The sequence below is a fragment of the Centroberyx affinis genome, unplaced genomic scaffold, assembly GCF_046629955.1.
Source record: "Centroberyx affinis isolate AG114_WGS23_722 - 3 ecotype Tasmania unplaced genomic scaffold, CSIRO-AGI_Caff_v1 ptg002536l_1, whole genome shotgun sequence".
Taxonomy (NCBI): domain Eukaryota; kingdom Metazoa; phylum Chordata; class Actinopteri; order Beryciformes; family Berycidae; genus Centroberyx; species Centroberyx affinis.
In genome coordinates, this window is record NW_027280754.1 from 65,489 (window position 1) to 88,390 (window position 22,902).

Consider the following 22,902-nt stretch of genomic DNA (forward strand, 5'->3'; position numbering starts at 1 on the left):
GGTCGATAAGAGCGGAGAGAGGAAGAAAAAGGAGAGTGTGTGTGAGCGTGTAAGAGAGAGAGAGAGAGAGAGAGAGAGTTAAGGAGAAGGAGAGAATACTTGCGTCTTACCTTTGGAGCAGTCGTCTCCTATCCAGCCTGGGAAGCACTGACAGGAGCCATCGATGGGATTACAAGTCCCGTTGTTGGTGCATACACACGACTCAGCACAGCCTTTACCATACTTTCCACTGGGACACACTGCGGGGATTGATGCATGTACACACATACACACACACACACACACAAATGAGGGCATTATAATGTTATAATGAAGTCGTATTGCTTTAGGAACATCATCATCATTGTCAGGCACTATACTAATGCTAATTCATAGCTTATATATCATTGTTATTATGGCTTATAAAACATAATGGAATGGTCACAGCTATGATGAAAATGGAAGCTGGCAGCAAAATGTGAAAAGTTGCTATGAAAACTTTCATAGCAAAATGGGATTTAAAAATGAATAATGTTATATTGTTGTTGTTATATCATTGCATAATGCTTCATTATGGAAGGAGATTAGTGTCAATAATCACAAATTATATGATACTTCATAATGAAACAATGAATGAATGAATTTTTGTGTCATGCCTCACGTTGCATAGTGAAGATAAATATGAACTGAGGCGGTAATGCTCAGCTGGAGAGGAAGCCCTGAATGAATGTGTGTGTGTGCGCGTGTGTGTGCATGTGTGTGTGTCCATAATAGTATTTTTTTTATTTAGTCAGAGAGTGGGAGAGTCACAGGAGCTTGGTGGACTCCACTATCTCTGAGCACAATAAAACTATAAACAAGAATCTTTTAAAAAGGGTTGAGAAGAATAAAACCGGCAAACACATCCAGAATAAAATAAGAAAAATGGGTAAAAAACAAAACTATTCCCGTCACTACTAACCCGTCTGAAAAAATGTGCTTCAATGAGAGTTAAGAGTCTCCTCAGCAGCAGCAACTTAACAGCCGGTTTCAACATGAAGGAGAAGTATTCCTGATCTAAATTGGGACACAGTGACCTTCTCTTTCAGCGTAATGTTCAGCACAGAATTCATTTGAATCACAGCATTATCTCTGTGGTCTATTTATCTTTAATTTGATGAGAAATGAGTTCTTTTATCACATTAATATCAGTTTTTCTTTTTTTCCCTTTAAAACATACCTACTCATATCAAACTGCCTGAAATAAATCATTACTGCTGATTGTTTTTGGTGCGATAAGCCACTGCGCCTCTGCTCAGCCTGAGGAATGAGGAGAGCGATGTATTCAGCTCAGGACAAACCCGGTACCAAGTTTCTTATCCAGAGCACCTAAAAAAGGGCAGCAGGAAGCTTTCTACAAAGTTGTTGTTTTTTTTGCCAGTGAATCATTTCATGGTAATGTGTATACAGAAGCTTTAGGATGGAATATTTACATTTTAAATTCCACTGAATTTAGTTAAGAGTAATAAAAACACAGAGACACTGATCGTTCCTGGCAAGCTCGATAATATGTTTATGTGCCCTTGGGGGGTTTTGATCATTGCCAATTAACATGAGGGGGCATTCACTTCACTACTACTGTGGGCAATATTTTATGGTAGTTTTCAGTCTCAACTGAAAATTGATCAAGTTAAAAGAGTGCTTATAAAATTTCATCTAGCGTCAAATAATCCCACTGTAATTCCCTGGGGGAAAAAGAAGTGCAGCTGAGGTACCGTTATATTGCATTTTAAACAGTGCTCAAAGTGTACATTTTATGAATATTATGAGCTGATGTCTCTCTTGACCCCATGATAGCAAACTTTAAAATGTTGCATGACTATCGGCATTGCATAATACATTATAAGATACTGTATGTGTTTATTATCAGCTTCATAAAACATTATGACTGCAATTCTTTTTTTGTGAATGCATGCTATTTCTTTGCATTTCCTTTATTACGCAACCTGGCCTTTCTGGAATGTGTTACACTGAGAATATTCCACTTAATGTTTCGGCAGGAATTTGATAAGATATATATATATATATATATATATATATATATATATGTGAGCTATGTGCCTATTTGTTATTTGTCCATTTTTAGATTACTTAGTTGCATTTTTCCATAGATTTTTCCGGGGTTTTCCTCTATAATTTTTTGCCATGTAATGTAATTTCATGTAATGCACTCTCTTCATTAATCAGTTTTGCCTGTCTGTGCTTGTAATAGCCATACATCATGTTTCACTATAAGAATAATACCCAAGAGGTCATTCCTCACAGTGAATATGGGTACGGCGGCGCTGCAGCTTGGCATAAGATACCTGCATTGAGTGTCTTCTGCATTTTGTTTTACAACAGCTGACAGTGTGTGACCACGGTCTGTAAAGTTTTGATCAAAGCTGCGTACGTACAGTATGTAAGAATAAAACCAGGAGAATTTAGCTAGCAGACGATTTATCCATCAGATGCCTCTTTTACCTTGGCTGGATCTAGGCATTGTCTAATGTTTAATCAATGCTTTGTTAGTATCGGTATTATAGCCATGAAATATTACTGACATGCCTGATAGTGTCTCATTTCAAAACTTTGGACAGTATAATAATGAATGTTTTCAAATTCCTACTATTTTAAACATCTTTGTCCTTTTCCCAACCCTTTTAATCTCATACGCAAGTTAATCACGATTGTGGCACACTGCAATTGGGCATGTCCTAATTTTACTTTTAATCAACCAAAATACTGTATATGTCAGTTTGTAATGCAGCTTGTTTACAATACCAAAATGCAAATAAGAAACTTTGGTTGTGAGTTTGATTTCAGATGTTATTACCGTACTTTAAGTGTGATCTACTGCTACAAAAACGTCAGATGCTCCTCGGTCCAGTTTAGGATTCCCGAAGGAGACACATCAGAGGCCGAGTGTGTGCAGCGAGCGCTCAGTATACAAGGTTAAGCCTCTTTATTTATTTAAACACAAACAGCAGCCTTTTTCCATCACATATACTGTTTAGGTAACTTATACACAGCAAAGTCGTCAGTGTTGAAAATCAACACTATGGCAGAGTTTATAGAAATCCACAACATTTGAGTTAATTTAACACTTCACAGTTTTGAACAGCCGCACTTTAGCCATATCAGCTCTATGAGTGGACAAACAAATCTCCAATCAGCACTTGGCAATTCCAAATAATTACCTAAAATCAACACTTATAAGTACTCAGAAATTTGCTGTGTATATGACTTTAAGGCTGATTACGACTACAATTTGCCATCCCGACTGATTTTCACGATCGGACTGAATCCACGCTACACAGCAAATTTCCCAGTGTTCATTTTCAGTGACAGTTATTGGAAGTTGCCAAGTTTTTGCTCTGGGGTGGCTGTTCAAAACAAGCAAAAGTTACATTAACACTGACAGTAATCCTAAAGCATTAGGAATTCAATTCATTTATGGCTGTTTCCACCTCAGGCAGGTATTACATGAAGAGATCAAAGTTGCGGGAACCCTTTGGTCTCAGTTCACGGCTCATCTTTATCATCTTTATCCCATCTTAATCTAACACACAATGAGTTGTTTTCTGCCGAGCTGCAACACACCCTTTGAGAGTCAGCCAGTCAATAGCATCATTAGCTTGTACAAAAGCGTATCCCGCATTGAGAGAACAGGGAGAGAGCGCTGCTGACTCTCCAGGCGGTTAAAAAGCCCCCCATGCCGGACATCTGATTTATCAAGGCTCACCCAGTTATCTATGGGCCTGCTCAAAGATGCAGCGGCCAGCAGAATGGCTAATGTAGGACAGGGCATAACTAAGACTGTCTTCATCTTTAATGATGATGAATATTTCACAGCACACTCCTCCACTGTCTCTTTATTTAAAATTCCACTTGGCAAGGAACCTTGGGCCAACTGTCTTAGTATGAGAATTAGCACCCGTTTAACCTGCAGAGGAGCTAAACCATACAGTCTACGGGCTGAGTGAAATACTGATGTACAGGAGGAACACGAAAAAATTATTCAAATCAGACGTCTCATGATGAGGATGAAGAAGTTGTAGAAGAGAGAGAGAGAGGCAGAGAATGAGCTCAAGGTTTAGATTTTTTCCTTTAATAGTTAATTCCATTTCCACTGAATCTCCTTCAACCAAGACTCTGCTTCAACGATATTTTTCAAGCCGCCGAAAAGTCGCTGCTGGATTAACGTGTGTGATGGACTTTAGTTTCAAACCCAAAGTTAATTTAATTTTTACCAAAAAAGGTTAATAGAGTTAAAGAACTCTGCTGACCAGACCAATTCTACAAATGAAGAGCAGACGAGCTGTCGAGAGGCTGATGTGACCGATAAATTGATCGCCAGCTCTGCTCTGTGCCATTCCTAAACGAACTGGCTGGTTGTTAGAAAACAGATCTTCTGAATGCTGCTGGTTCAAATACCTTGAATGTCTGGGAGCATCTGGGTGGGGGGAGGTGAGTGCGAGGTGGCACTGAACAAGGCACTTAAAGGACTACACTGATTTTTTGGGAGTTTTGCCTAATGGTCACCCTACCTAATATCTGACAAGAACATTGGCACCGAAATCTTCTTTGAGTGCATGCTAACACTTTAGCAAGTTAAGTAATCATAGGGAACTAGCATTATCCAAAGTCCATTACGAATCAACAGTCAAAAACTTTAGCTGTCTAGCTAATTTAACTCTCATCCTGTGTAAACAAAACAAGTTATGCTCAAGATTTTGCAGGTAGAGAGATTTTCTGGCATTGAAAGTCCAAAGAGTGCTTTCTTTTTTGTCTTTTTTGTTTCTGTTTTGTTTATCCCGTTAATATTTAACAAGCCAGAAATATTATTAAAATTATCTAACCATTCACCTTTGCTGCTAGAGGGTCTACTTTTCTCACTTTTAGGATAACGCCAGCAGGATAACGGCGTGATTACATAACATACTGTATGCTAAACCGTTAGCATGTGCACTGAACAGAAATATCTACAGGAGACAGAGATGATTTTGGTGCCGATCCTCTCATGACATATTGGGTAAGGTAACCAATGGGCCAAATTTCCAAAAAGTCGGTGCAGTGCTTTAACTCGTAAAAGCTCCAGTGAAGCTCCCCAGCGCCAACAGTAGTAAACTGTGGTTGTGTGAATATATGTTAATACTAAGCTCCCCCTGCTACTACAATTACGATTACAATTTCCCATTTGGCAGACGCTTTTATCCAAAGCAACATACACATGAGATTTTCATACAACACAAGCAAGGATCTAGTCAGGAGAGAACAACGAGAGTAAGTGCCATAAAGCTAAGTTCCAGTCTGACAGGACATAGGTGCCAAGAGGCAGTGCATAGAGGCAGATGAAGATTTTTTTTTTTTTTTTAGTAATTACACAGTCCATCAGGTGAGACTACCACCCCTGGACGTTATGCTGGTTATCTTGCTACGATGAACAAGATAACATTTGGACAACTGATCAGTCTGATCTTTTTCCATGTGTGGTGGACAGAATGTAGACTTTGAAAGGCAGTACAAAGATATAACAAAATGATTTAGCAACAGAAGATAAAGTTTACCTACAGCTTACAGTTAAAGTCGCAATGAAAAGGCATTTCGATGGTGTCTTGCTTCTGTAATTTGACATGCTTTCTGGTTTAAACAGGATGTTGGGGCGGGACATAATGGGGGGGGAAGGACTGTTCAAAAATTGGCGGGTTGGAAAAGAACAAACATGGAAAGTGACTTTTTTTTGGCATTTATTGTAAAGTAGGTGTACATGATGATATGTAGAATCAGCCAGCAAAGTGAACATTTTTCATTTCACTGTGACTTTAACTGTTTAGCCTTAAATGCCACCCACCCACACACACACACACACACACACACACACACACTGGATATGCGAACCTTTTTGAGACAAAGCACTGAAGAAATGAAGGAAAAGCCAGGACTGACCTTGGTTGCAGAGCGAGCCGAAGAAGCCAGACAGACACTCACAGTGGCCGGTCACATGGTGGCACGCTCCGTCACTGTGGATACACTGAGGACAGGACTGGCTGCAGCGCTGGCCGAAGAACCCAGGGGAGCAGGCTGGAAAGCACACACACACACACACACACACACACACACACAGGACAGGAGGATGTGGGTGAACAGTGTGTGAGAAAGAGAGAGAGAGAGAGAGAGAGAGATTGAGAGAGTCTGCTCCGAAAGTCGATTTCAGAGTTTGGAGGAAACTTTTGATTAGTCCTCTGATTAGTCTTTGATCAGTTTAATAATGGATTTCATGGTCCACTTAGTCCTGATGTAAGCCATGTTTACAAAACCCACATAGATGAAAGCTTAATGTAAGCTATGTCGACCATCTCTATATCAGTGGTTCTCAACCTTTTCATATGAAGGACCCCTAATTTAGTCCACATTTGGGCCCCGGACCCCCATTTGATGAGAGTTTGTTTCTCAAACCCACATCTGAGAATGTTTTTATTGTTAGATATGATTTTGTCCAGAATCTGTATTGTAGGTAGAGAGATAACAGATAAACTATGATCAGAACAATAATTCTTCTACATTCTCTAATTGTGTTAACCTCTTGTAAATTAAATAATGCTGAAGTTTAACAATTCATCAATTTGCTGGGGACCCCCTGGAACCCCCTCAAGGACCCCTAGTGGTCCCCGGACCCCACGTTGAGAACCACTGCTCTATATGGTTGTGTGTGTGTGTGTGTGTGTGTGTGTGTGTGTGCACGTGTGTCCATGCATCCGTCTGCCCCCAGGGTCGCCCTGTTAGCTCTGCTTTGTTTTCCTTTCACCGCAGGTCCAAGCCCATACGTCTTCCTTAGGCCTTTAATTCGCTTTAATTGATGCTTCTCTAAGTGGGAAGACAGGCTTGTGCAGACTGTCCTGATGTTTCTCTCTCGCTACAGGATTTTTGTAATTAAGATAATTGCTTAAACTGTGAACCGGGAGCCCTCAAATTTATCACCCTGATGTAAGCAGAAGCAGAGGAAACCTGGTGCATGGTATGTAGGCATATACACAGTCAGGCACAGTCAGGCTGACACACACACACACACACACACACACACACACACACACACCGCGTTCACACTGCGAGCAACACCATCATCAATCCACCGGAAGTCCATTCATTTCCTATTGAGCAGAGCGATCAGGGAAACTCAGCTTAAGTACAGACGCTCAACCAGCTTGTCGGCTGAGAGAGACTGAACTTTTCATTAACAGCCGTTTCCCTACCGCTGTGATTTACATCGTTTCAAGAACAATAGTTCCGTCTGGCAAGTGCAAAATGGACGGGAAGTTGATTCCAGCCATTCAAAGCTTCACAGTTCTCTATGACTTTTATTTGAAAGACTACAGAAATAAACGTCTCAAACGCGATGGTTGGAGAACAGCTGCATCCATCGTTGGGGTCGATTAAGCTTTGAAGTAATTTCATTGACTTTTATTTATTTTGGATTAATGCTACCTAATTAGCGCTTGCTATCAAAACTATGTAATATTATGAAAGGCCGTACCAAAGCAACAAAAAATACACAATTGGCCTCTTAAAAACGTGGTAGCAGCAGATCACGACATAGATACAATCGGAGCCTCTTGCTCCGCCCAGAACAGAGCAACGTGATCTCATAACATTTTGTGAAATGAGCACAAAGTCTGAAACGCACATTACGTGTTATGGACACAAACTATGTGAAGATTACATTCCTCCACCACCAATTGGATTCTGTGATATTGGCACGAATTGGACGAGCCATTTTCACCTAATCGGTTAGGTTCAGGCAAGTAAAACAACCTTGGTTAAGGTCTGGGTTAAGGTTATAGTTAAGGTTTGGAAACTAAAACAACTTGGTTAAGGTTAGGGAAAGGCTTTGGTCATGGTTAAATATAAAAAAAAAAATGTAAGCTACAAATTAAAACGTATTTAAGACTTATTTAATTCAAGACTTCATGCTTATTTCACAAAATCTCAGGAGCGCAGGCTGGAATAGAGCAGTGTGAACATGGGAGCAGACACACCATTATTCTTCTCTGGCTGACCAGAAAACAGAAAGGGCACTAGGATACACACACTACAGCGCAGATGTATCAGTAGATGCGTGCGCCCGTGTGTGTGTGTGTGTGTGTGTGTGTGTGTATCTGTGTGTGTATGTTGCATTCTTACTTCGTCTGCAGTTGGTGCCTCGGTAGCCGGGAGCGCACGCACAGGTGCCGTCCTCCGGGGAGCAGGAGCCTCCGTTCTCACAGGTGCAGCTGTAGGAGCAGTCGGGCCCCCAGCGGCCCTCCTCACACACACTGTCGCAACGGACACCTGCGCAAAACACACACACACACACACACACACACACACACACCGACACAAACACACGCTTTTTAGTCTATCTTATAAAGCGAAACGGCTTTGCTCTTAGTTGCAGGCTTCCAAGTGAAGTCAAACCCATTTCTCTAACGCCGCTCACAAAATTTGCAGATGTGTTGCTTTTGACTTGGGGGGGTGGGGGTGGGGGGGTGGGGGGGATCATGCCGGGACGTTAAGCTGAAGGCATTTTCAGCACCTAGCCAGAGACGGAGGTGGCAGGGGAAGAAAGTGTGTGAGGGAGAGGTATAGAGAGAGGGGATGTGACAGATAAGAGACACGCGCAGACGACAAGAGCCAAAGATAGCGAGCTTCTTCTTCATTCTGCATCTCCTCTCTGTACTCATCTCGCTGTCACACACACACACACACACGCACACACACACACACACAGATCTAAATCGCACAGCAGAGGAACTGTAGACTTTGGCAGCGAGGGCTGGAGTAGGTGGCAACATCTCTGAACCTTCTCCCACGTAATGAAGATTGAGTTTAAACTTTTTAAAGTGGCCTCTTGTTGTTTGTTGCGTGTCCATCAGTGCAGCGTGCTGGAGAGGCGTTGCTCTTCCTGGTTCCCAAAATCCCCGGCGGCATCCTCAAACTTGTGTCTAATATCTGCCAGAGGGTAGAGTGTGTTTCCGCCTAGAGGCGTTAGGTCTTTTCCTCCATCCAGATCGTCTTATACACAGGATAATAGTTTCCACACCAAGCGTTCTCTATTGCAGTGATTCTCAACCTTTTTCATATCAAGGACCCCTAGTTTAGTCCACATTAGGGCCACAGACCCCTTTTTGATGAGATTTTGTCTCTCGGACCCAAATCTGAGAATATTTTTATTGTTAGATATGATTTTGTCCAGAATTCCATGACTATCTGTATTGCAGGTAGAGAGATAACAGTGAAACTATGATCAAAATAGTCATTCTTCTACATTCTCTAACTTCTTGTAAATGAAATGGTGAAGTTTAACAATTCATCAATTTGCTGGGGACCCCCTGGAACTCCCTCAAGGACCCCTGGTGGTCCCCGGACCCCATGTTGAGAACCACTGCTCTATTGTGTTGCATTATAAACTGGATTTTATCAATTTACTCCTTACAAACTGCTCAGGTTGAAGTGTAATAGATCAGGTCAGTATCGCATGTGGAGAACTCTTACGCATTTCCCAATAACTGCGCGTACTAATCATTAAAATCAACATAGAAAAATGTGCAAAATAAGGAATACAGTCTCAGTACTCCCCAGCCATGGTGCGCTTACTCTAGCCAATAAATGTCAGTTGGTATGCGCAAACATTTTAGGCAAAAATCTATATTCCCCAAATTCTGCCGGAGACTTTTTGCCCTTTAATCATTTGTTGAAGTGTCTCGGTCTTTCATCAGTCTTGCATGTGTGTGTGTGTGTGTGTCCTAAGAGGCAGGAGTCTGTCTCCACAAAAGCTGGCTTAAAGAACGGATCAGAGCCCTCGACAGTCTGGAGACCGCCGTGCCCAAGAGACTCGCGTTACATTCATTTTCAGCTACGCTCAGCCACACTCGCTCAGACACGTACACACACACACGCACACACACACACACACACACACACACAGGAACAAGCTCACCACCATATCTAAATATAGAAACAGACAGACATAGGGACAGGCAGACGCACAGACTGACTAAGGATTGCGTGTGTGAAAATACTCACAGTACGTCTCTCTCTCTCTCTCTCTCTCTCTCTCTCTCTCTGCCTGGCCCATCTACAGCTCATTAGAAACTTCCTTTGACATCGAATATGAGAGAATATGAGAGTGGGGCACAGGCAGCCATTATAACTCAATTAATAAACTACCTCTGAGCCAAAAACTGGGTGGAAATCAGAGGACCCGGGCTCGTAAAACAACGGGAGGGAAGGAGAGGTGGAGGATGAAAAGGTGGGGAGAGAATGAAGAAAGGCCAAACTTAAATCCCTTTGTCACTTCAGTCTGCCCCCAAAATTTTGACACAGCACGGCGTAAAGCTAACACCTAGTAACTGTTTCCCTTGTGAACAGCTAGCACCGCTGACACAAAGAAAAAAATTAATCAGATTTGACACACATAATGCGACCGCTTCTGACCCAATTCAACTCTAGGTAACTTCATGGGACAAACTCACAATACATGGTGGTGAATGTAAGGGAAGGTATAAAAGAACTAACTCTTGACATTAGTTTTCTCTCATAGACCACATTTTGTTTTGGTAGTATATATTGCTATACACCAGTCAAAAGTTTGGACACACCTGATTAACTGTACTATGTTTTTCCATTCTCTTAAAGCCATTTTGATCTAAAGGCTTATCCTTAAATGCTTGAAATTTGTTTCGTAGACAAATATAAATAGTGAAGTTGATGCCTATGTATGAATTTCTTTCCAAACCCTTTTCCTTTCCATCAAAGGGCGGCTACTTTAAAGAATCTAAAATATAAGATCGTTTTGATTTGTTTAACACTTTTTTGGTCACTGCTTAAAATGTGGAAAATAGTAAAATAAAGAAAAATGTTGTGTGTCCAAACTTTTGACTGGTAGTGTATACACAGTATATACAGTATATGTATTGCACACTGATGAAGGCATGATGGCAAATGTTTGCGCTGTTTGCCCCCCTGTGCTGTTTATTGTTTGTTAAAAGAAGCTGGGAACTACTTTACATCTACTGGACTTCTGTGATTGTTGTACGCACACCATTTCTTCATATCTTGGTTGAGCACGATGATTTTTGTCTGCAAACCCGACAAGTATATTCATTCATTCATTGTCTTTACCTGCTTATTCCTATTCAGGGTCAAGAGGGGGCTGGAACCTATCCCAGAATGCACTGGGCAGAAGGGAGGGAGACACCCTGGACAGATCGCCAGTCCATCACAGACAGAGAGACACTCACATTCACACCTATGAGCAATCTAGAGTCTCCCATCCACCTGAGCTGCATTTGTTTGGACTGTGGGAGGAAACCCACCTGAACACAGGCAGAACATGCAGACTCCATATAGAGGATCGTGAATCAAACCCGGTTGTTCTCGCTGTGAGTCGACAGTGCTAACCAGTGAGCCAATGTGCTGCCCACAAGTATATTTAGAGATGTCAAAATTGCTCAAAAAATAGACTGGCTCTGACCATGGCTCACCGAAAGCCGATGCCAACTATAAAAGTTTAATAGGCAGCTACTTCAAGTGAGAGAGACCAGTTGAGAACCAGCTCAAAATAAGCAGCTTTAGCCGTTGGCGTTCTCCTGTCTCACTAATTGCCCTCTGCATGTATAGACTCACGCTTAATCTATACTGTAGTTTATAATAAATCCTATTAATTCAATATCTGTCGCTTCTTTTGAAATCACTATTTCTGCTGTCAATGTCAAGGCACTCAGGAGTCAGAACTAGTGCTTTAGTCTAGACCACCTAAGGCGAGACCGAGACCAGAACGATTCCAAGTCCAAGTCAAGACCATGACTGTAGTTGTGTTGGTGAACCGATCGGAGTAGAGGGAAAGTAGGGTAGGTCTTGCCTGGGTCCAGACCTTTGAATCTGCCCACGCCACCAGTTGACTGATTCTGGTCTGGCATTGTGACATGAAACAGCGGTTTCTCGGTTGAAAAATGATCGGTCTAATGAGCGCCGGGGGGGGTGGGGGGTGGGGCTAACGATTAGCCAATCAGCGCCACGGGCGGGACTAACGCTGTTGTCAAGCTGTTGTCAAGCTGTGCGCCGGAACCAAGGAGGAGTAATAACAACAATGGCGACTGCTATAGACAAGATAGACGCTGCTATCGAGGCTGTTCTAAATCCATTAAAAGTACCAATTACTTTGAAATCCACTCTGCTTTGAAGGCAGTTATTCAAACGAGATGTTTTTTTCACATCAGTGTCGACTTAAAATGACGTTAGATTCAGGCGGATCCGTTGGTCTCTAGTGATTGGTTAGGGAAAATCGAATCCCCCTCCAGTGTCAGACTGAAGATGGAAATGGAGTGGAACGAGTTAACAATTCTGTCTGATATCAGGCAAGGGTAGGTCAGTTGTATTTACTTTATTATTATGTACTTATTATTTCAAATAAGAATGATTTCAATGAAAAAAATGGGAAATTGATCCCAGATCAGGCACTTGTGAAGGTCTTAACTTTAAAAAGCCTTTATTAGAATGGGCTAGAACATTTTAAAAAACGGCAACGCATATTCATCATATTCATCACTGACACACTGACAAGTGTGTCAGTGATGTCAGGGGTCATTGAAGTACTTTACCTCTATCCAAGAGCACCTGAGGTTTTTGAATGCCCAAAGTGCTCCTGTTACCTTTTTTTCTAAAAAGAATGATTATTTGCCAAATAAAATAAAAACGAGACAAAACAAAACTATGACAGTATGACATTATTAGTTGCTGCACCCAACGTGACGACATGACGACACGAACCATCAACAACCATCCAGGCAACAGTCTTCTCCATTGTCGACAATGTAGCTTGGTACACCAGGCCGTGTTGTGGCTTTTGCAGCCCATAATGTGAACGTACCATTAGTCATTCAGTGGACAATCCAGACTAGAAGGCCCCTAACGATCCTCCTGCACCGGGGTTTTGACTTTGGGCCGTGGCGTGAATGTTTCTCTCCATCTTCTCTCTTTCTCTTTACTTTAAGCAGGAAAACGGTGCATAAAGGCTTAAACAGAGAGTGGATGTAGAAGTGGATCTTATATCTAAACACATGTATGAGATGTTGGCTGATGAGCCACTAGGACTATTATGTTTTCCTCTTTATGGAGCTGAGAAAGGCTGAGGAGTAACTCAGTTTTACTGCGGCGCTGGGCGAGGGGAGGAGGAGAGAGACAGGCTCGATTAAGTCTAAAAGGAATATTCATAATGGTTCTTTGGAAATACTGCTAAAGGTAGGGTGAGATTAAAAGCAATTACACTCTGTGCAAACTGTAGAATGCAGCTTTATTGAGTTTTCTCACCCAATGGGAGAAAAAAGGCTCACAGCAAAAACCTTCAAGAGGACTACAGCACCGCATTTGAGAGGTTTAAGACAACGGATATTATGTTTCAACTGCATGAAAATCCTAATTATCTCATAAAGATAATTATCTTGCACAGTAATCACCTTAATTGGAATTATATAGACATACCTGTTTCAGAATAACACAAGTATATGATGTTTGTTTACTTCTTCAAACCAAACTTATTCCAACTTTTGCTTTGACCTTTGATCTAAAAATTCATCAATATATTGAAGTTCCTCCCAATGTCAAATCATTACCAGCTCTCCCTCTGGCAGTGAATTAAAAAGCCCTTTCCATATTCATCAGCTCTCATATTGATCATTGCTCATCACAGCTCCACTGATTGACAATTAGCGGGTAAAATATGCAGTGCTACAACCCAAACATGGCAATTATTAATAAATTGCCACGTTTCAAAGAGGTGCAACTGACGACTAATCTTCCATGCTGAGGATGTCGCAACATAAAATGTCTCCCATAACAAACACACAACACACATGACTCTCGAGAGCCAAGCTGGGGTAAACCTCAAAGGCTTTTTACCTATAGGGAACGGCTTTTGAAGTTGAACTTTTGAGGAGAGCCGGACTGTCCTACTCATCCAAGCCTGAATCTCCAGCAATTTTAGCAAGAAAAGGTTTGATGTCAGCGCCTGTGATGTTGATTTGTTGTCTCCATTGAAATATTTATCAGCCCCAGACCCTGGAGGCGTCACTCACCTGTCCATCCGGCGAGACAGCGACAGTAGCCAGTCACTGGATCACAGCCATCAGCGTTGACACAGTCACACTCCTCCCTGCAGTCCAGCCCATATGTTCCCTCCTGACAGGAGCAAAAACATACGACCGACGACTAAGTGCAAACATTTTCACACACAAAACCCACTGTCTAAACGGTGCTCTCTCTGTGGGGCTGAGAATGTTATCATATGATATACTGTACCAGTCAAATGTTTGGACACACCTGATTGAGTGTTCTATGTTTTTCATTCTCTTTAAAGCCATTTTGATCTAAAGGCCTCTGCTTAAATGCTCGAAATTTGTTTCTTAGACAAATATAAATAGTGAAGTTGATCCTATGTATGAATCTCTTTCCAAAGACTTTGCCTTTCCATCAAGGCAAAGGGTGACTACTTTAAAGAATCGAAATTATAAGATAGTTTTGATTTGTTTAACACTTTTCTGGTTCACTGCATAATTCCATTTGTGTTATTGCATAGTTTTGATGGCTTTGCTATTATTCTAAAATGTGAAAAATAGTAAAAATAATTAAGAAAAGTGTGTGTGTCCAAACTTTTGACTGGTAGTGTAGCTACTGAAGTGGTTTATACCCAAGGGGACTACAAACAAATATAAATCATCTTACATCTTCATTCACTCTGCAAATCCATTCTGTAACCATTCCTTTTCTGTGTGAATGAATGAGTGAATAAGTGAGCGGGTGCGGGCGTGTCCGAGTGGGTGAATAAACAAATGAAAGAAAAATAACGGCCGCTCTGTTAGATGGAGATGTACGGTCGGTTATTGGCGCGGCCACTCACGGGACACGGTGCTTCACAGTAGTCGTCCCTCCAGCCCGGGGAGCAGGTACAGGTCCCGTTAACGGGGTCGCAGGCCGCCCCGTTGGCACACTGACAGGTCTGATTACAGCTCAGTCCCCAGGTGCCGCTGGAGCAGGGGATGGAGCAGTCGACACCCTGCCAGCCTGGAGAGAGACAGAGTTGGACGGTCAGCACTGACAGTTTATTTGAGGAAAGAAGAAGAAAGGAGCGCTTCTTGGATCTGAGGTAGTAGAGGACAGCAAAAACAGCTGCTCTATGGTTGGCGGGTACAACAATACAAAAATTAAAAATACTGGAGATATTCCTTGCCAGTAACGTAAGATACATATGAGGAAGTAAAAGCATGAATTCCCCCCAAAAAACCCATGACACTCCATCTACAGGTACAAAAATGTAAAGGGCCTTTATTATAGTTGCTACATAATATAAACAGCGATCAACACATATCAACCAACAACTGGTCTTCGTCAGAGTGCTAAACATTTATTTGAGTAAAAGTTTATTTGAGTCTAGAATGGGATGTTGGTCAGGAATATCAATTTGGAAAAATAAATGACTGGGATGTGTTATGGTCCGTTGAAATTTAAATTTGAAACAAGCAAACGTGTCTAACTCCCCCATGAATGATGCAGGCAGACCTTGGGCCAGTCAGTAACAAGATATAGCAGATATGGCTTTTCAAAGTTTGAAATTTTGACCTTCAGTTAGAGCACTTCCATGAGGCCAATCAGGGTACTTTGTAAGGATAGCTGGATGTGTGTAGCACGTTTTGCATTGATCAGACTTAAAGATCCCACGTGGCATGGAGAGCGTGATTTGCTTCCGTGTATTGATGTATTTCTGAATGAAACAGAAAATTAGGGTGGGAAGTCAGTGGGAGGGGCTTATTTGAATATTGCGGAAGTGGATGCATCAGCGTCAAACCCACTCAGATCAAACATGGACAGCGGTCTACACTCTGTTGTCCGTCTGGGAAAAGAGTTTTAGGTTAAGCACAGTCAAAAATATTCTTTGTCCATGTTGCAGCTGAACTGAGCTACATGCTAGAAAAAACAGCAGGGGTGGGGGGAATAATTCCAACTGTTATAAAAAATTTTGTATCCACCCCCGAGTGCAGGATGAGTCATCAACAGAAATGTGCCGTTTACCGGAAAGAGACGCTCTGGTCATTTTGATATAAAATTTCTAGAAATCAACATTTTTTGTCTTTTTTTTTGCCTGCATTGGTGAATAGGTGAACAGCAACATCGGCAAAAAGGTAAAAAAAAATAGTTATTTTTCATTTCATGGGGTCTTTAACGGTGTAGGAGTTAGGGCATTTCAACGTTAGAAGTTTGGCCTTTGATTATAGCGCCCCCATCAGGCCAATCGGTGTAACTGTCTGAAACGCCAGAACACAGCGCCAAAATGTGTCATCCTTCCGAATTTCTTCAAAATCAGACTGAGATTTCACGTTTGAGTTAAAACTTTTTACCTTTAATTAAAGCGGCCCCATTAGGCCAATTACTGTAACGTTTTTAAACTCAGGAACGCAGTATGAAGCTGCATCATCCCTCCAAGTTTTCGTCCAAATCAGAGCAGTGGTGTCTGAGATTTCACCTGAGATATAACGCTTGACCGACAGACAGACACAGGCGGGTCGATATCCCCCTCCCCTCCCCACCGTTTTCATCTTGCGGGGCACAATAACTCTTGGTGTTCGAGGCCTATAACAGATCTACTTATAGATTTCTTGCAGTTCGCTCTACAGCATCTCCCATATACTTGTCTTGTAACATAGCCGACACGTCTCTGATAACCCTTTACAATCTGCCTGAACTTTCCCCCCCGCTAAGTTTTCCCTTCAGTAGCTTTAAAGGGAAAAAAATAAATAAGGGTTTAAAGGGTGAAGACAGACACCCACTCCTTTCAGCCAAAGCTCCCGAGCCGCTGGCCGTGAGCTTCGCCTCAGATGTCTCTCCACTTTAATTACCCATGTTCCCCAGGAGGTTCAGTGGCGCATAAATATTTAAACATGCTGATATTGAGAGATATTAGGGAGTGAAGTGCAGAACAAAATACCAAAAAAAGAAAAAGTTCTGGAACTGTTCTGTTTGGTCGGAGGCCAAATTAGGTATTGTACTTTTTGTACAGTGCCAGGTGTTTCAAAAGTGAGTTTAGAGAATGTTTCGGCTTGCTGGCAGGGACGGAAACCAAACAAGCTTGTTTTGAGAAGACATACAGGGACAAAGAGAGAAAGAGAGGAGGAAACAGTAAAGAAATACGAAGGTAAGAAAAAGAAGACAAGTAATAGAAGCAACACAAGAAAAAGTCACTCACTCCTTCAGAGAGGAGACAAGAACGGTGGAACTGCAGGTATGTGACTGTGAGTTGTTACTGGAACTGAGAGCAAAGTGAACTGTGAGAGAGAGGTGCAGAGATGGTGTAGTTGTTAAAACCGCTGTCTCAGGAACCACATGTACCCTCGCTGGCCCAGAATCGAAATCCTGCCGGAAAATACTAAGGGGAGTGGAGTTCTCAATGTCTTTAAAGGAAAAGGAAAATCCACCGTGAAACACTTGAACCCTGTCACCTCCAGATATTTCCAGCAGCTACAATGGAGTTTGATAGCAGAAAACGTTTCAGCGATCTAAAGCATCAGTGGTAAACGTCAGGTTTTGGTGTCAGCAACAAGTTCACACTCATTCTTTTGGCTTTGTTGAAAGGCATTCAGGGAAGTGTAGCAAATCACTAACTGAACTACAAGTAGACAAGGCAGGTTGAGGGAAAGTGGGTTCACTGAAACATTAAATTCCAACACTTCATCACAAAATAACTCCTGTAATTCAGTGAACATCACAGATGATGATATCTAACAGTAAGAGTGGATCTGTCCTCTAAGAGAAAGAAAGACACAGAGCGGCAGCAGAAAAGCCTGAGCACCTTCTTTGCAGATGCAGGAGCCGTCGACGTGGGTGCAGGAGATCTCGTTGTGGCAGGAGCAGGACGAGGTGCAGTTGGTCCCGTACAGGCCGGCAGGACAGCTGAGGGAGCAGTCGTCACCCTGGACAGACAGACAGAGAGAGAGAGAGAGAGAGAGAGAGAGAGAGAGAGAGAGAGAGAGAGAGACACTGAACACAGTGGAAATGCTCACACACTAGAGAACACCGCGGAGCAGCGTTGGGTGTGACACGTTACTTTCTGATGTGTTAGAGCAGTGATTCTCAACTTTTTTCATATCAAGGGCCCCTAATTTAGTCCACATTAGGGCCACAGACCCCCATTTGATGAGATTTTGTCTCTCTGACCCAAATATGAGAATATTTGTATTGCTAGATATGATTTTGTCCAGAATTCCATGACTATCTGTATTGTAGGGAGAGAGATAACAGAGAAAATATGATCAAAACAGTCATTCTTCTACATTCTCTAATTGTCTTAACTTCTTGTACATGAAGCAATGGTGAAGTTTAATAAGTCATCACTTTGCTGGGGACCCCCTGGAACTTCCTCAAGGACCCCTGGTGGTCCCCGGACCCCACGTTGAGAACCACTGTGTTAGAGGACTCATTCATTTTTGTCAGCACAAATAAAAAAAAAAGTGAATAGCTAACATAAGATAGTTAACTTAGCAACAGTCCCGCAGCATTGTGTGCAGGTGAGATGCTGCTCATTGACAAAAACACAATAGTTACAATAGTGGCTACAATAGTTTTATGAAGATGACTTGAAGATGATTTACAAGGCATACAGAAAATATTTCCATGTCACAACCAATATGGTTTTTCAATCAAACTAAATTTACCATTGCAATCATTTATTGACTCTTGCTGTAGTTGCTTGTTGTACATAATAAAGTGATTTGAGTGAACCGAATAGATAATTCTACAGGCTAATTATTTGTCATTGTATATACAATTAATGTACAGTTTGCAAAGGAGAGAGGGAAGACAGATGAAGAATTATACCATCACATCATATTTTCTCTATTAGACTAACCATCTCACTACCAACAGCTAAAAGACAGCTAACTACACATTACTGTATAGATATCTCTGTTAGCTTTGAGCTTAGTTTCATTGCAAAGAGCAACCAAATCTAATCCACCCTCCCCTCTCCTCTTTGTGTATGAAAGGAAGTATATATAATGCATCAGCTTGTGATTGTTGATTGAACGTGTTGATGATTTATGTATCGTGTGCCGACGTGCAACCCAGAGCACTCAAACGAGCGACGTGAATTTGTGAAGTCTGCTCTTCTCATTCACTGTCAGCGACTCTGTCATTCTTAACGAGCTGATTGGCTCCGTTACACCGTCTGTATCGGATGAGGACTTGTCTGTGTACAGCACAGATTTGGAGTTTCGGGATAACTTTTCAGACAGAAAGTAGTCACCTCTATCTCTCCTTCCCCAAACTCAACTCCTGGGAAACGGGCGTTGCTCGGAGTTCCCCTTTAAATTCACTATAAGCACAAGACTGCATTAAATGTGACGCTGGAGACGCAGCACCACGCACATACATAATGGAGGAGAAAGACAAGCATCACTGATGGCGTCCCTGTAGAGAAACATGATGTCTGCACTTGTCCAATCAATAGACGACATGGTCTGAGCGGCCAGACAGACAGCTTGACATTAGCAGAATGGCCCACTTTGCCCAGCGTTGTTAGCATGCTGTGTTAGCCGGCTCCATACAGCCTGATCCTCCAGCTCACTGCTGCATTGATCAGGACTTTCAACATACTGTACAAGCTGTGCTAATGAAAGCAGCCTGCTGCCAACCTGCTGCCTTTACATTTCTGTTCATCTAATATTCATAAAGTGAGCCAAACGTGCAAAGGTAGGAGAGGAGAAGCCTTATTAAAAAGTTGGTGGATTAAGGAATTTTTTACTTTGTTAATACATAAAGTGTGTGGGGCTGGATCTGGGAAACCATCAGGATTTCCTGAATGGAATATTCTGTGCAGTATTGGGGCTAACATGTTACTGTAATTACATTACTTTCTTCTGTAATGATCTAACAGATCGGTCGTTACTTATGTCATATTTTAACCTCTTTATTGGCGTAATATCTATGAAAGATTCTCCTCGTCTTATGCTGCTTTCAAGACATGTAAAAAATAATCGGAATTACAAGCAGAAAGCACATGAATGTCCTGAATGTCGGACTTTTCAAATCTTACTAAATTACCACGCAAAATAACTGACAAAAATAAACCCAAGCAGGATCTTTACTGATGGATTTACCTGTCTCAAGGAAGTTTCAAGTCTCTTCAAGTTGATTTTTGTACCGTAAGGAAATGAAAGGAAACAAATGGCTGCCTGGGAGGAAAAAACGCTTTCAAAAATCTAAAAAAGTACTGTAAGCTTTGGAAAATAGTCAACAGTAATGTACAGTATGCATGCACGCTAAAAGATGGAAAAAAATCCGGCAGCCTATGGTTCTTTTAAAAGAAAGATTTTGTGTCTGTCATTATATTTAGACTACTTCTGCTGGTAGTGTGGGCTTAGTTTGACAATATTTATTGGCCCAATGAATGCAAGTAGCACAACTGTTTTAGGGTGCAACGCAAAAGTAATGTAATGAGGAGTGTAACTAATTACTCCTCTTATTATTCTCTTATTATTATTCTTGTTACTTCTACGAAAAGTAACAAGTAATGTTGTATTACTTTTTTCCAGTAACAACCCCAGCACTGATCCTGTGTGGATTGATGGATCATGATATTATAAGTGAGAGACTCCACCACTGCAGTGTAGTTTCAGCAGGAGACTGACGAGAGCGTTACCCTGAGCACAGACTTGAAGAAAAAATCCTCACTATAACAGAACTGATGTTATTCATGTCACTTGCAAATGGATGGACACGCAAAGCCGGGTGTTTCTCGAAATCCATACTATATTAAAGAAATGTGTCAGATTAGCCACAATGAGCAGACAGACTGAAACTCTGCAACATTCCTCTATACTTGCTATCAGTTTCTTTCTTTCTTTCTTTCTTTCTTTCCTTTTGAAGTGAGGTGTTTTTATAAGCACCTTGTCTTTTTTTTATGTTACGTGCACATATTTGTAATTTTTTTTTGTCTTCTTTCTGCATTTTTTTTTATCACTGTATTTTATCACTTTGACTTTATCACCTTGCTTCAAAGTTTTACCAGTGTGCAATGAATAAAATAAACGACACCAAACTAAACTAGAAACCAGAGAGCCAGGACTCCAGTCTAGGAACTAAAGAGAAAACTTCCTGAGCCGTTCCACTGATAATGACTTATGAGCGATGCTGTGGGTACAATGACGGTGTCTGTTCTGTTCCAACTGGTCCAATTATCAGTTATCAATTATCCTGTCGTTTGCCCTTTCTTACTGTCGTGTCTCTCATCTCTCAGGCACTGTGAGACCAGTCAACACACCAGGGGGGCTGAGGCTCATTGGTCATTACTTTACACACACACACACACACACACACAGTATTACTGTACTTGTGAGGACCTTCACTGGCTCCATTCAAACCGTAACCCCTAACCTTAACCGTTACCTAACCTAAACCTGATCCAAATCCAAATTTTAAACCTAAAACCAAGACCTAACCCTAAACTGACCTCAACCTTAACCTTTACCTAACCTAAAGCTAATCCTGTAATTTAAACCTTAACACTAAACCCAAGCCACAACCCTAAACTAACCTTAACATTAACCTTACCTCACCTAAATCCAATCTTAAAGTCCCCATAGAATGAACTCCCATTACTTACTAATTACTTCCTGGAAAACAGAGTATGTTTAATGGTGACCTCATGCTGCAATAGAAGGTGTAAATTTCTAACCAACAAAACCATCAGATTTTTAACCCTCCACAGCCCTCCCATCAAATAAAATTGCCTTTCACTCTTTGACTCTTTTTCCATTGGTTTGGACTTTTGAATGATCCCACACTGCATTATGTCCTGCTGCCCCAACATCCTGTTTCAACTGGAAATGCATCAAATCCAGGAAGTAAAGATGCCATTTCATATGGTCTTTAATTCTAATCTTACCCCTAAACCCAAGTCTTAAACACAAACTAGCCCAAAATGACCTCTCCGCAAAAATGTCCTCACCCCGAGGGTCTAAAACTCAAACTGGCTCTCGCAAAGATAGCCAAACAAGTACACACACTCACACGCACATACAGGGATTTACATGCCGATATACTGTACACACACACAAAAACACAAGCATGCATGCACACAGACTGGCCGTGCTACACATGTACGTTGAAATTGAAGTGATAGTGGAACATGCTTGCACAGATCCATACAAAGTGCCGAAATCACTCCCACATACACTGTTTTACCTTGTGTTTAAGAACTGCCTGACATCTGCACCCTGCGCTTCTCCTTTACATTGACCTATATCATAGGCTGTGCACCTGCAGTAGCCTCTCTCCGATACGAGCTGCGTTCTGTACGACTAAACCTGCAGAGTCAACAGCCCCTGATAAATTAACTTCAGCGTGTTATCCGCCACGGCGCGTGTTTTGCACCTGCTGTTGCGAAGCCTACACACACTGTCTTCACATGTTGGCCGGAGAGGATTCCTCTCTCGTTCACACTGTAGGTTCAGCTGTCACAGTGCTGCTGTCTTTCTGTCTTGTCCGAAGGGGCCGCATGCTGACTGGGGTCGAGTATCGAGAACCGCTGCTGAATCAGGCCCCGGTTCCTGATCGATCGGAACTGAAATACCGATAACATCCTCGACAAACGGTGCTGCAATCGGTTCTTAACTGTCTAATTCATTTTAATTCATTCACACATAACTTCTCGGGCATTTCCTTCATAGCCCAGCATAATGATGCTTCCTAGCAATGACATATAGGCTAGTGATCGTCTGTTTATGTTCTGTGCATCAAACGTGGCAGAGAGGTTAAAGCGTTTGAAAGTGTGCCAAGTGTGGACCAGCTTTGCTAAAGCAGATGGAGAAACAGCTAGAAGCA

At 41.8% G+C, this 22,902-nt stretch overlaps 1 protein-coding gene across 2 annotated transcripts in view; it reads right to left on the reverse strand.

Moving 5' to 3' along the window:
• Nucleotides 1–22,902, reverse strand: part of LOC139656776 (multiple epidermal growth factor-like domains protein 11) — a 95,924-nt gene that overhangs the window by 11,098 nt on the left and 61,924 nt on the right. For both annotated transcript variants that reach the window (XM_071534398.1, XM_071534397.1), the window contains exons 10-15: nucleotides 17,873–17,993; nucleotides 14,930–15,093; nucleotides 14,109–14,211; nucleotides 8,179–8,325; nucleotides 5,947–6,081; nucleotides 111–239 (exon numbers count right to left, since the gene is read on the reverse strand). In XM_071534398.1, coding sequence (XP_071390499.1) covers nucleotides 111–239; nucleotides 5,947–6,081; nucleotides 8,179–8,325; nucleotides 14,109–14,211; nucleotides 14,930–15,093; nucleotides 17,873–17,993 — 799 coding nt within the window. The remainder of the gene's footprint in view (nucleotides 1–110; nucleotides 240–5,946; nucleotides 6,082–8,178; nucleotides 8,326–14,108; nucleotides 14,212–14,929; nucleotides 15,094–17,872; nucleotides 17,994–22,902) is intronic.